At 49.4% G+C, this 12262-nt stretch overlaps 1 protein-coding gene across 8 annotated transcripts in view; it reads right to left on the bottom strand.

The window, feature by feature from the left end:
• Positions 1-11492, bottom strand: part of slc25a26 (solute carrier family 25 member 26) — a 32185-nt gene extending 20693 nt beyond the window's left edge. For 2 of the 8 annotated variants that reach the window (XM_035520623.2, XM_081704986.1), the window contains exons 1-5: positions 10263-10382; positions 9832-9988; positions 9372-9481; positions 5494-5598; positions 5172-5219 (exon numbers count right to left, since the gene is read on the bottom strand). In XM_035520623.2, coding sequence (XP_035376516.1) covers positions 5172-5219; positions 5494-5598; positions 9372-9481; positions 9832-9988; positions 10263-10295 — 453 coding nt within the window. In that variant the 5' untranslated portion in view covers positions 10296-10382. Of the gene's footprint in view, positions 1-5171; positions 5220-5493; positions 5599-9371; positions 9482-9831; positions 9989-10262; positions 10384-11354 lie in introns of those variants that run through there. The other 6 variants (XM_035520625.2, XM_081704987.1, XR_014119282.1 and 3 more) reach the window with 5 other exon arrangements.
• Between the last annotated feature and the right edge of the window lie 770 nt (positions 11493-12262).

Below are 12262 nucleotides of genomic sequence, written 5' to 3'. Positions count from 1 at the left end.
CAAATTGCCCCAATCGTGCAGAAAATTGGGGTAAGTGAAGGAACCCCAGGGAGGCTGCAAGAGGGATGTTGATTCTCCGGGTCTCCTTGGGCTCACGGAGGCCCACTCTTTTGTGTGCCTCGTGGATGTACCCCTAACCCCTAACCCCTGAGTCCTACTCACATCTCCTATACCCTAACCACAAACCACCTAGGCCCCTAGCCACCTATTCTCCATCAATTAACCGACTGATTAATCAAGTAACCGATATCCCAACCCCTGATATCCCTATCCCCTTTGCTGCAAGGAAAAACATTGCTCCGCGTCGCTCCAAGGTGGGAGGAGCCAGTCAGAATGAGATCTTGTCTTCACTCACAGGCCACATGCAGTGGGCCGATCGCCAAGGCAACATACGCCAAACAAAGCAGAAACCAAACGCCAGTGAGCCAAGCCATGTCGCGTTCATCAGAGCTGCTCCCTCCTAACCCAGACGGATGTAGATTTAATCCTGTGCCTGATCTGGGACCAGTTTTGTAACTTCTACACTGGCTCAGACAGTAATGCAGATCAGTACTACAGGAAGTCACCACTGCTGGAAGTAACCAATAATTGAACAAGTGTAAGTGTCTGGTGCAAGAGAGCAGCCAATGAAAGAGTGATTAATATCAGATACATTAGACAAATAGATTAGATTCAATACATCAGATAGATTAATCAGCTCGATAAATCAATCTATGAAGAAGGAATAAGATCAGAAAGGCTCAAATGAATACGTCGATGGAATATCTGGTGTGTGTGTGTGTGTGCGTGTGCGCGTGTGTGTGGGTATAGATGTGTGTGTGTGTGCCTGCGCATGAGTACGGGGGGGGGGGGTGCACATGTGAAAAACGTATGTATGAGTGTTTGCAGAATGAGCTCAGAACTCTGCTGGTCTACAGAACACACTCCAGCAGATCTGCCAAAGCTGGTCCCTCTGAGAGATGAGGCAGAACAAGAACAAATGTTCACATACATACACACACAAACACAGGCGCACACACACACACACACATGCACACACACACACATAGACACAAACACACACACACACACACTTCTCATGCAAGCACAGTAAAGCACCATCCTGACCACTTTCAACTTTGGCATAAATCGGATCTGTGATCCACATCAAAGAACCCTTTAAAACGGCTCCAGCGTTCTTCTTTAACCATCATTTACAGAAATATTAACAAAACACCTACCTCAGTTTTCTTCTCTGGACATACTTCACACACACACACACACACACACACTTCACGAATCATAGACACAAACAAGAAAGCATTCTCTTCAACCCATAAAAAAGAAAAAAAATGGGGGTTTTTTTCACAAAAAACATGCTCTCGCACACACACACACACACACACACACACAGCACAGATGGAGGTTGTGTGTGTGGAACTGGACAACCATGCTTGTTATGGGGGTTAGGGTATTTGAGTTATCAGTCCTTGGTCTTTGGTGAGGGGTGGAGTTAGAGGCAGACCTGATAGATGAGGCTGTTAAGATCATCAAGCCCACCCGTCACCACAGTGTGACGGGTGGAGTGACCGTGAACGAGAGTCCAGAACCTAGCTGGGGTCTGCTGTCGCATGCGCACACACATTTATCCTTCACAAACATCAATGATGGAGCCAATGATGACATGAGCTAGCTTTACGTTAACTTCAGCCCAAACTACAGTACGTGTGGTTCAAAAGGACCCTGGGTGTAAGTGTGTTGAAAGGATACAAGTCTCTCTGTAGAGAGTGAGGATTTCTAGGAATGTCTTGTTAATGTTATACAGCTTTTGAAATCTAACAGTCGTCTCCTTTCACACCAAATGACTTACTGCATGACTTTAAAAAGACGTTTACTAAACTCTCACTTTATCTTAAAGCACTTTTCACTGTAGACACTGAGGCGTGTCAGGCTGAGGCGAGTAACAAAGGTCCTCTGGCACCTGCCCTTCAGCAGAACGTATGAGCGTCTGGGTCCAGACCTCTAAAGGAGAACCGTCCGTACCACGATCGATCTCTTTAGAGCGAAATTAATCCTCCAGAAACTCCCTTACTAAAAAACACAGATGCAAATTCTTCACATCAAAATGCATCAAAAAGTCCAGTTCTGGGTATTACAACATGAATTTAGCGATTTGCCAGATAGATCAGTGCTACGGTCAGAGGTCAGACAGGGAGGCCGTGGTGAGGGAGTCGTGGAAACGAAGTCAGAGCAGAATACAGCAGCTTTGAGTCTGAGCTGGTGGAGCAGAACACAGAGTTTACACATTTTGTTCATACACACACACCCCAACCAGAGTCTTGGTGCGCACACACACACACACACACACACACACACACACACACACACACACACACACACACACACACACACACACACACACACACACACACACAGACACACACAGACTCACTCACCAACCAGAGTCCTGGTGCGCGCGCGCGCAGACACACACACACAGGTTTGCTGCAGTGTGGTGTGTCCAGCAACTAGCAGATGAGCAAACCAGGGAGGGGAGAGAGAGAAAGAGAGAGACTATTGATCCAAAGATCCCAAACTTCAACTAAAATCCATTTAAACATCCCAACCAGATGAAAGTTGTGACAGTTCTCATAGACGTACAGACACTGAGTTTCAAACGTTAAAGAACGGTTAAACACTTCTCATGATCGTGTGGACAGAAGTCTTGGTTGTGTGTGTTCGTGCTCATGAGTTTGTTCGAATACATGTGAGGGGGGTGTGTGTGAAAGTGCACCTGTGTGCGCGAGTGTGCATGTGTGTGTGTGTGCGTGTGCGTGTGTGTGTGTGTGAGAGCGTGTGTCAGCACGTGTGTGAGTGCATGAGCGTGTATGTGTGTGCGCGTGCACACGTGTGTGTGTGTGTGTGTGTGTGTGTGTGTGTGTGTGGGTGGGGGTGGTACTCTGCTCTGGGCACCTGGGCAGCAGTTGTGGTTCAGTTTGCCAGAACTACAGCCTGAGGAGGAGGCGTTTCATAACAACATTCTTAAAAGGTTACCACTGTCAGCTCCGCCCCCTCCTCAGATACCACTGCCAGCTCCGCCCCCACGTGGATACCACTGCCAGCTCCGCCCCCACGCGGATACCACTGCCAGCTCCGCCCCCACGCGGATACCACTGCCAGCTCCGCCCCCACGCGGATACCACTGCCAGCTCCGCCCCCCCCCCCCGGGTTAGCCCTGCCAGCCCGCACCCGTTGATCACCTCCGTGAACTCCTGGAGCAGTGTGGGGGTCAGAGGGGAGGGGCTCCATCAGGTGTGAGCAGATGGGGTTATGTTGAGTCCATGTTAATCATCACCCACCCGTGGCAGCTCTGACAGAACCTCTCCACCTTTCCTGTGCCTCCACCTCCCTCAGTTCTGTTCACCGTGTGCTCCGTTTCCATTTCTCTGTTCCTCACGCTTTGAGACGTTTTCACCCTTCTTTGGTTTGTCGTTTTTCTAATTCTTAAGCTCCTCTCTCTCTCTCGCTCTCTCTGGAAGGCAGTTCACAGACCCTCAGGAGTCATTAACAGCAAATCCATCAGGTGGGTGATCGCCACTGGACTGAAACATGGACATAATCAATTCCTCCTCCTCCTCCGTTGTGTGGACGGGTTGGTAATAACTCCTCCGTCATTCATCATGTCCTTTCATTTAGCCCTCAGATTGATTAAAGCTTTATTTCTTAAATACACTATTGATCTGGAAGGCCAAACCATGTCCAACCTCAGTTCTGATCCTCATATGCCCTCTAGTGGCAGTGGACAGAACTGCACCTCCACCACAGTGCATCGATGGTGAGAGCACAAAGAATTGACATTTTTGTTTGTTTATAATTGTTCTGTCCACAAAACGCTGGAATATTGTTCCACAATAATCTTTAGCACCATCTAGAAATCAAACTGAGGTTTGATCCTTGCAAAAAGGTTTGGATGATTAAACAGAGATCTGTTTTCTAAGTGAAAAGACAGACGTCTAACAGCACAGGAAGACAGCGGGTTTTCTGCTGGGGGTTCTACGTCTGCGGTGCCGTCTGGCAGACAGGCCACGTCTCCCCACGGCTTACGTCCGTCTGGTCCACGTACACTTACACGGTGTCCCTGCGTTGCCACGTCTAAGCGGAACACTCTGCTAGCAGGAGTGTGGTCCACGATTCGTGTGTTGAAACGCCGAGGCCGACCCAGAAGAAGATCCCGCATCCTGGAGCCGTCGGAATGCCGGGAGCACGCTCACTGCCCCACGGTCCAAATGTATTCATTTATTCAGAAAACTCAGGAGAAATCATGCACCGTGCCTGTCCATTTTCCCTACAGCGCGTCCAGATGGAATTTGTGAGGATATCGTGTGTTAAGTGAGGCGGAAAATAAGTACAAGATCACCCAGCGGTGTGTGGGAGTGTCTCTGTCTCACACACACACACACACACTAATGTCACCTTCATACAGCCCTGCAGTTCTCTGCTCTCTTCTGTCTTCTTTTGCTCTTTCTAGACACCTGTGACGTGAAGGAGAATCAAATCGGGCCGTGCAGGCGTGCAGGGGGGAGGGGGCGCGATCCACATTGCACGGAGTCCGTGTGGCGGATGGGGCTGCCACGCTTCGCGCCTGCCTGCTGCTAATTCCATGAATTAATCAGATCAATTCCAAGTACCAGGAGGAGGAGAAGGAGGAAGTGATGAAGAAATAAGGCTCGTTAAGGGTGAGGAAAAAGCACTTCAGGAAACGAGCCACTACATAAACACACAGACTGGGAGCCACCCTATGTTCTACAAAAGAAAGGACATTAATAACAGTGAACACTTTACAGCAGGAGACTGCAGTTTTATGCAAAACGAGTCAAAAGCAGAAATTCTGTTTGGCCTCTGGGCTGCAGTAGCAGTAATGTTGATCAGGGATCAGCTAATGGAAAATATCACTTTGCACTCTGACCTCATTTGTTAGATAATGGCTATCGCAGATATTCGTGCTTAGGTGTTTTTCTCTCCCTCTCCCACACACACACACACACACACACACACACAGACACACACACAGACACACACACAGACACACACACAGACACACACACACACACACACACACACACACACACACACACACACACACACACACACAGCAGCGAAACAGAACAGTGTGTATGGGAGGGGAGTCTCACCTCTCTCAGTACAGTGCTGCCAAAGCCCCGGTACAGCCCTCGGAACCCCTGTAGGACAGGGGGAAACGTTCACCGCTACGCCCTTAACACCAACACCCTCCCGGACTACCACTGGCGGAGGCTGACGCCACCTACCTACACATACGACTCATCAACTGGCTACAACTGTACATCACATCTCACACATGTACTAACTCAATCAGGGGGTGTTTGCGTAGTCTCAGGCTCATGAACAATGACAGAAATGCCAATGTATGTCCAGTACACTGGACGTGTGTGTGTGTGTGTGTGTGTGTGTGTGTGTGTGTGTGTGTGTGTGTACCTCCTCTCGCAGAGTGGCCATGAGAACATGGTGTGTGTGCAGGACGGGAGAGGCTTGTGTTCTCTGCTTCACTACCTCAGTGGGAACCCGGATCAGACAGGCCACCTGCACACAAAAGACACAACACACATCAATATCTTTCACACACACACACACACACACACATCATATACAATATGCACCAACATAGACACACACGGCCAAACACACAAACCACGCATGGTGAGGTCAATTTTGAATCTCACACTAGAATCAAGCCCTTGTCTTCAATCTCTCTCTCCGATACACACAGGACAGGTGAGAAGTTTAACTACTGGACAGATACAGCAGTTTACACACATGGTTATTCATCACGCCATGCTGGACACAGCAGGGAACTAAACGGCCACTGACTAAGAGTGACATAACGGCCATTAATCTGATGAGAGTTACAGAAGGCAAAGGTCACCCTCTCTCTCTCTCTCTCCCTCATACAATCAATCTCTCCTTAATGTGAGCTCTCCCATACAACTGTCTGCTCACGTCTGAGCACACACACCCCCCGTCGCCCCCAGCGACCGCAGAAATCCTCCAGCAGCCCGGGCGGTCGGTGAGATGGTGCTCGTCTGCAGCGCGACGCTGCACGCCTCCCTCTGCCTGGCCGTCACGGGGTGGGGGGGGGGGCTCCCTCTCCTCCCATTATCCCTGACCCACGGAGAGCTCCCGGCCGCAGCCGCTTCCGTACGGGCAGGCCACAAATCCCGCCCATGCCGCTACACCTGCGCGGAGCCGTCCCCGAATGCCAGAGCGCTGGAAGTCGAGCGGACTTTAGCGGATAGTGACGTCTGCCTGCCTCTGCCTCCCGTGTGTTTCATTATGGGAGCGTCGTAACGCTCGTTCGTGCTTGCCGGAAAAGACCAAATGCAGAGCAGCCGGTAAAAAACAAAACAAAAAAACAACCCAAACATTTACACTAGCACAACTTCATACTACTACTCTGACTCCAACTGATGATGGAGACTGATGTGTTTATCCAGGGCCCGGATTGTGTTTTAAAGCTGGATTAGAACAGGATAACGATCTTGGATAAACACAAAGTCTAAGGCGCAGTGACCTTCCGAGGACAAGCTGAGAAGCTCCAACTCTGAGCTGCAGACAAACATAAACCCGAGCACGACGGCTCACGATCATCGTTAAGCCCGTAAGAAGCGCGGGGCTGCGAGCGTCACCCGCTCTCCGCCCGCGCAGCAACACTGACCCCCAGCGGCGGAAAGGGGTCACTGCGCTGCGCGTTAACGAGCAGGGCGACAGAGAGCCCTTCTCCCCGAGCTCGTTACTTTACCTTTTTGGCTCCGACATCGTTTGTGAAACACGGTACGTCACGTCTCCTCGTCTAATTCCCCGAAGGAGGAAAATGACGGCGCTAAACACGAACGAAAGTGGATATGACAAGCCATCCTCGCCTTAATTGAATCGTGGGGCGCGAGAGTGCGCGGAGCCAATTTCATCGCAACTCGCGAGGGATCGACGCGGAACCGCAGAGATATTATATCGCGTGCTCGTGCACGTGGAGCAGCGGGGGGCGAGAAGCTGAACGGCGAGCGAGCGCAAACGAAGAGATGTAGCGCGCGCGGCGTGCCCGGGCCCTGGTCAGTCACGAGGCTGACGGCCCCGGAGAGGTGCTGCAAATGAGCGGGGAGAGAAAGAGAGAGAGAGATCTTTTTCTTCTTCTGACTTCAGCGCGTGGTTAATTTGACGCGTGGCTGCAACTCATGGCAGATCAGTCCGGGGCCTTGGTGAGTCGTCGGGGCCGGTCAATCCTCGCCACTTTCGCAGTCATCATTAGAGGGGCCCGATAAGCTGGGAGCGTATACTAACAAAAGCGGCGACAGTGTGTCCACTCCCGATGGCTGCAGTAATGTTTAGACGGTCGAGATTTAACGGGAGGTGATGTAGGTCAGGGGCGGTATATTCATTGAGGTGTTTTTCTTGGTTTCTATTGAGATGGGGTCTCATGGCAGGATACTGAACTGGCGTTCCCGCTGTTTCTTGAAACGCTTCCCTAACAAGAAACGAGACAGGAATTTTGTTTTCAAATAACCGCCGGCGTTTGTACTTTGAAAATCCTCTATAAGAGAGTTTAGTATGGTTTGTTTCGGTGTTTCGGAAGCCCAGGTCCCCGTTTCCCCGATCTTATTCCAGACTTAAAGAGACGCAGCTGGAACATTCCAGGCACCCGGCAAACGCTTCCCTCTGCCCGGAATTCCATCAGACACCTGGAACGATATCTCACAAATCATTCTGCAGGTGGCGAGAATGGGTGAGGGGGGGTGGGGGGGAAAGCAATTTTATACCATCTTCAACTCCCCCAAGGGGGCAGCAGGTAGCACACTGCCTCCAAAAATACATCTGCAAATAAAAAAAAAAAAAAAAGCAGAGTTCTGGCAAGAAGTGCCCTCTGCTGGAAGCGCACTATTACTTATGCAAAGACCACGCGCGTGCTGTCCGTCAGGACGCATTAGGATCAACCTGCAGTCTGAGTCTCGGAGCTCGGATGGCAGGAGGAAGGTGAGCAGGGACTCGCAGCCGAGAGCGCCAGCGACGCTCGCGCCATAAATCACGCGCGGCCTCGTTCTCCAGAGCAGGGCACGGACTGCCAGGAGGTTGGACAGTGGCCAGCGCGGGCGCGGTGGGGATGAGGGCATATTCCCCCCGGTGTTTATGCTGTTAGGGGCGGGGCAGGTGCAGATGCTCCTCTCTGGGTGATGGATGAGATCTCTTGGGAAAACAGTGGGCAAATAGGCACCAAGATGAATCTGGTATAACGGCCTGGTTAGGACCTGACAGACACCATCGACCGGAGCAGCCTTTATAGGCTGCGGGGATAAACACACGCGCGCATATGTGCACACGTGCACACGCACAGGATCACAGAACATTCTGCTTGGCTTATGCAGACTTGTTTGAACTACAGAAGGTGCCGTTAGCCATTACGCATGTGAATGAACGGTGATGCTGTTCACTGTCCAGCCGATTGTTCCGTCATTCACATCATCTCAGAGGAAACGGTCTCTGATGGTCCAGCAGTACGGTGGCGATGTCCGTCAGGTCTGGGAAACGTGCGGCCAGAGGACGAGACCCTCGCCTCACTGAGCTAGATGACATCACAGCAGCAGTGACCTCGCCGGGGGTCACACAGATCACTCAGTGACCTCGCACAGTGACCCCGTCACAGAGATCTGCGTGACCCCCATCACGCAGATCACTCGGTGACCTCGCAGGGGGTCACGCAGATCACTCAGCATCTCAACCAATACTTCATCATCTACCTGCACACACGGGTACACATTTGCTGCATTTAGCAGACGCTCTTATCCAGAGCGACTTTCAAAAGTGCCTTGTTATTTACTCATAGAATACATCTTAGTACAGTACAGTAGGTTAGAGTCCAATATAGCAATGATCTAGAATACTGTAGAATACAGGGATCACTGCTGATGCCTAGAAGTGTGAAACATAAGATCTATAACAATCAGTAAATCATCAGTCAATCAGTGCAATAAACAATACTACAACACACAGGGCAATTTCCAAAAAACACAAACTCTTCCCCAGAACCAGGATTTTTGAAGACCAACAGCTCACGCAGGTTTGCTGCCACAAGCATCTCCATGGTAACCACAGCTCCCTAGGGCTAAAGTCTTAGGCCCAATCCAGGTTTCTTTTCAAACCTGATAAAGTGTGGTTGGTTCCACTGGACAGGGAGTGGATGGGAGGGACCGGCCCACCGGAGCCGCCGAAGCCGACACCGCGGTCTCACCGCCCACATTCCCATGGGGGCAAGTTGCCCATCTGACACGTGGAAGGAACCAGGACAGAGAAAAACAGAAGGGACGTACGATTTCTCCAAGCGAGGCAGCGAGCATGTGCGTGACGGGAGCCATGCGGCCAGACAGACAGCCGGCCAGGAGAGACTTGGTGCCTTCGTAAGTAACAAAGAACGCTGCCGCTAGCGAGAGAGAGAGAGAGAGAGAGAGAGAGAGAGAAGGAGATTTACAATACAAATGGTGAAGCACAGAGGAAGACTTGGTTAAAGGTTTAAACACTAAAGTAAAAGCTGAATTGTTGACTTTTCTGCTTATGACTTGAGATCAGGCACTTTGGAAGTTCAGAGGTCACAGATCAATGCATCAAGCACACACTACTTCTATTCCACCAGAACGTGATGTCCGAGCGACTCGGCTAACGGGTGTCCACCCGCGTGACTCCCCTGACCGGGGAAGCCCTGAGTGTGTTGCGTCTGCAGCGTGGTTGGCGTCTCTCCGCTGCAGTGCTGTTGGAGGGGTGGGGGGGTCTTACCGTTGGGGAAGGAGCCGACGGCGGCTGAGGGGACGCCCGCGTAGACCCCTCCAAAGCCCCCAGCTCTGTAGAAGCCCTGCGGACTCTGGAGACGCGTCTTAATAGTGTCCAGAGGGAAGAGCGTGAGGTCCACACACATACCCGCGCAACCTCCAGCCTGACGGGCACAAAATAAAGAGCTTTGCTGAGGAGTGTGTTTAAATGGTGGCGTGGCAAGACCACACACACACACACACACACACACACACACACACACACACACACACACACACACACACACACACACACACACACACACGATTCAACCTGAACGGACTATAAATGAGTTCATGAGGTTCGGTACTAGAGGAACTAAAGACTACAGCCTGATTGCCGCTTCGTGCGCTCGCTGAGCCACAGCAAGAGTGTCAGACACGCGAAGGCTCCGTTACCACGAGCGACGCTGCGAAGTCTCGAGCCTGCATGCTCTCGGAAGGTCCGGCGCGGCGCGCGGCTCTTGAATCCGCAGAGGACGCCGCCGTATTTGGTGCAACTGCTTCCTGGTGACATCACGTGATACATTTATTTTTCTAGCAACGTTTCTGATCTGCAGATTCGGTACAATGGAAACGCTAAAGTGATTATTATTATTATTATTATTATTATTATTATTAGTATGCGAAGAAGGATAACGCAATTTATCTACATGTAAAGTCTAAACGAATATTAATAAAGGTATAAAAATACGTCTTCATTAAATAGGCCAGCTATGCTCCCACGTAGCTATTTCCACGCTAGCCTTTTTCTCTGTCTGCTGTTCACACTGTAACTATAAAACTGAAAACAAACAAGTAAAAAAAAAAACCATAAACAACAGCAACATTATCTATTTTATTTTAAACAGTCTCTTTTGCTGCTTTAAACGTACTTGTACACTCAGGTACTTTTACTTCTGTTTACTTGTCCTTGAACAATATTTGACCTCAGATGCCTCCAGGCCACTCTGCCAAAAAAAAAACCACGCTGGGAACCTCGGGCTGTGTGATGATCATAAAATAAAACAGACCATGAAAAACTCCTCCACCCAGACTGTGCGTATAAGAAGAGGCAGGGCTACTTCACCTGTGTCTGAGTCACAGATAGACCCCCATCTTACTGAAGTTTATATTTCCAACATTTATCTGACACTTTTATCCAAAGTGACTGGCAATTCTAACTGAAAACAACTCTGAATAATTGAGGATTACGGGTCTTGTTAAGGGGCCCAACAGCAGAAACTTTGCAGTGGTGGGACTTAAACTGGGAACCTTCTGATTACAAAGCCAGTACCTTAACCACAGAGCCACCATTGCCTAGAAGAATGTTTCTACCCAGCATCAAACCACACAGTGGAGTGCGTGGACAGAGACCCAGCTGAGGGGCTAATGGTCTCGCTGTCTCTCTCTGTCACATATATACTCTTTCTCTGTAATGGTCCTCGGGTCTATACAAAAGCCACATTATCTGAGTGTGGAAATAACACAAAGATAATTGGAACTGCTTACTTTTCCAACAGCATCCCAAGCGCAGAGGTAGAAATAATTTTTTTTTTTAAAGTTTTCCTTAAATCAAAAATCTCCACTTTAGTTCATATTGGAAACTGCTCCCGTTCGTGTAAAGATAGACGTATCCTGTCTGAAATTGTTCTGATGATGCGTGTTCGCGTACAGGGGGCGCTGTGGAGTAAGAAGTGAGCCAAAACAATTATTCGTCGATATTTCTTTCCCCCGTGTCAATATTTACTCGCAAGTTCTTAATTGTAAAGTCTTAGTTTTTTTTTGTGAAGGCAAAGGGACACTGGAGACTCACAAAGTGAACCTGGATGCCGCAGTGTGATCTGGATTACTGGGGGAACGTTAAACTTCTCAGTTAATCTCCGTTACTGGGGCATATCGGCTCTTTAAGTAGTATAAAGTGAGTCACGGTACACACTGCCCTCTTGTGGTTAAATCAACAATCTACACATTAAACCGGGCCTCTCTCTCTGCAGTATTATTGAAAAATGTGCAAAACTATATATGAAGCATGAATATAATTTGTTTTGAAGCATTTTTCTTGCGCAGCTAATGAAGGACATCTGTTCAAACCGTTCTGTTTCTATGGAAACCTTGTGTACTTCACTGCAATTTGATTATGTCTGTGTCTTTTTCTACAGTATGCTATAGTTATATTAGATAAGCAGCTGTACATCTGTATATGTAAATATATGCAAATAATTTTAGTAAATCTGGATGGCAGTTCAACTCAAACTACATCTGGCAGCTCGCATAGAAAAACACGCATGTTCCGCTGCAGAGAAGTGATGCATTTTCTCGTGATTCATTTTCCCATGATTAATTTCCATTGTGATTGCTAGAGCACTATGGTTGACGAAGGATGACTTCAGAACCACTGCAGAAGGGGACTAGTTAGT

Source organism: Electrophorus electricus, chromosome 22 (assembly GCF_041902795.1).
Source record: "Electrophorus electricus isolate QZ-2024a chromosome 22, ASM4190279v1, whole genome shotgun sequence".
In the NCBI taxonomy this organism is placed as follows: Eukaryota; Metazoa; Chordata; class Actinopteri; order Gymnotiformes; family Gymnotidae; genus Electrophorus; species Electrophorus electricus.
The sequence above is the reverse complement of the archived record's forward strand: the minus strand, read 5'-3'. Positions and strand labels throughout refer to the sequence as shown.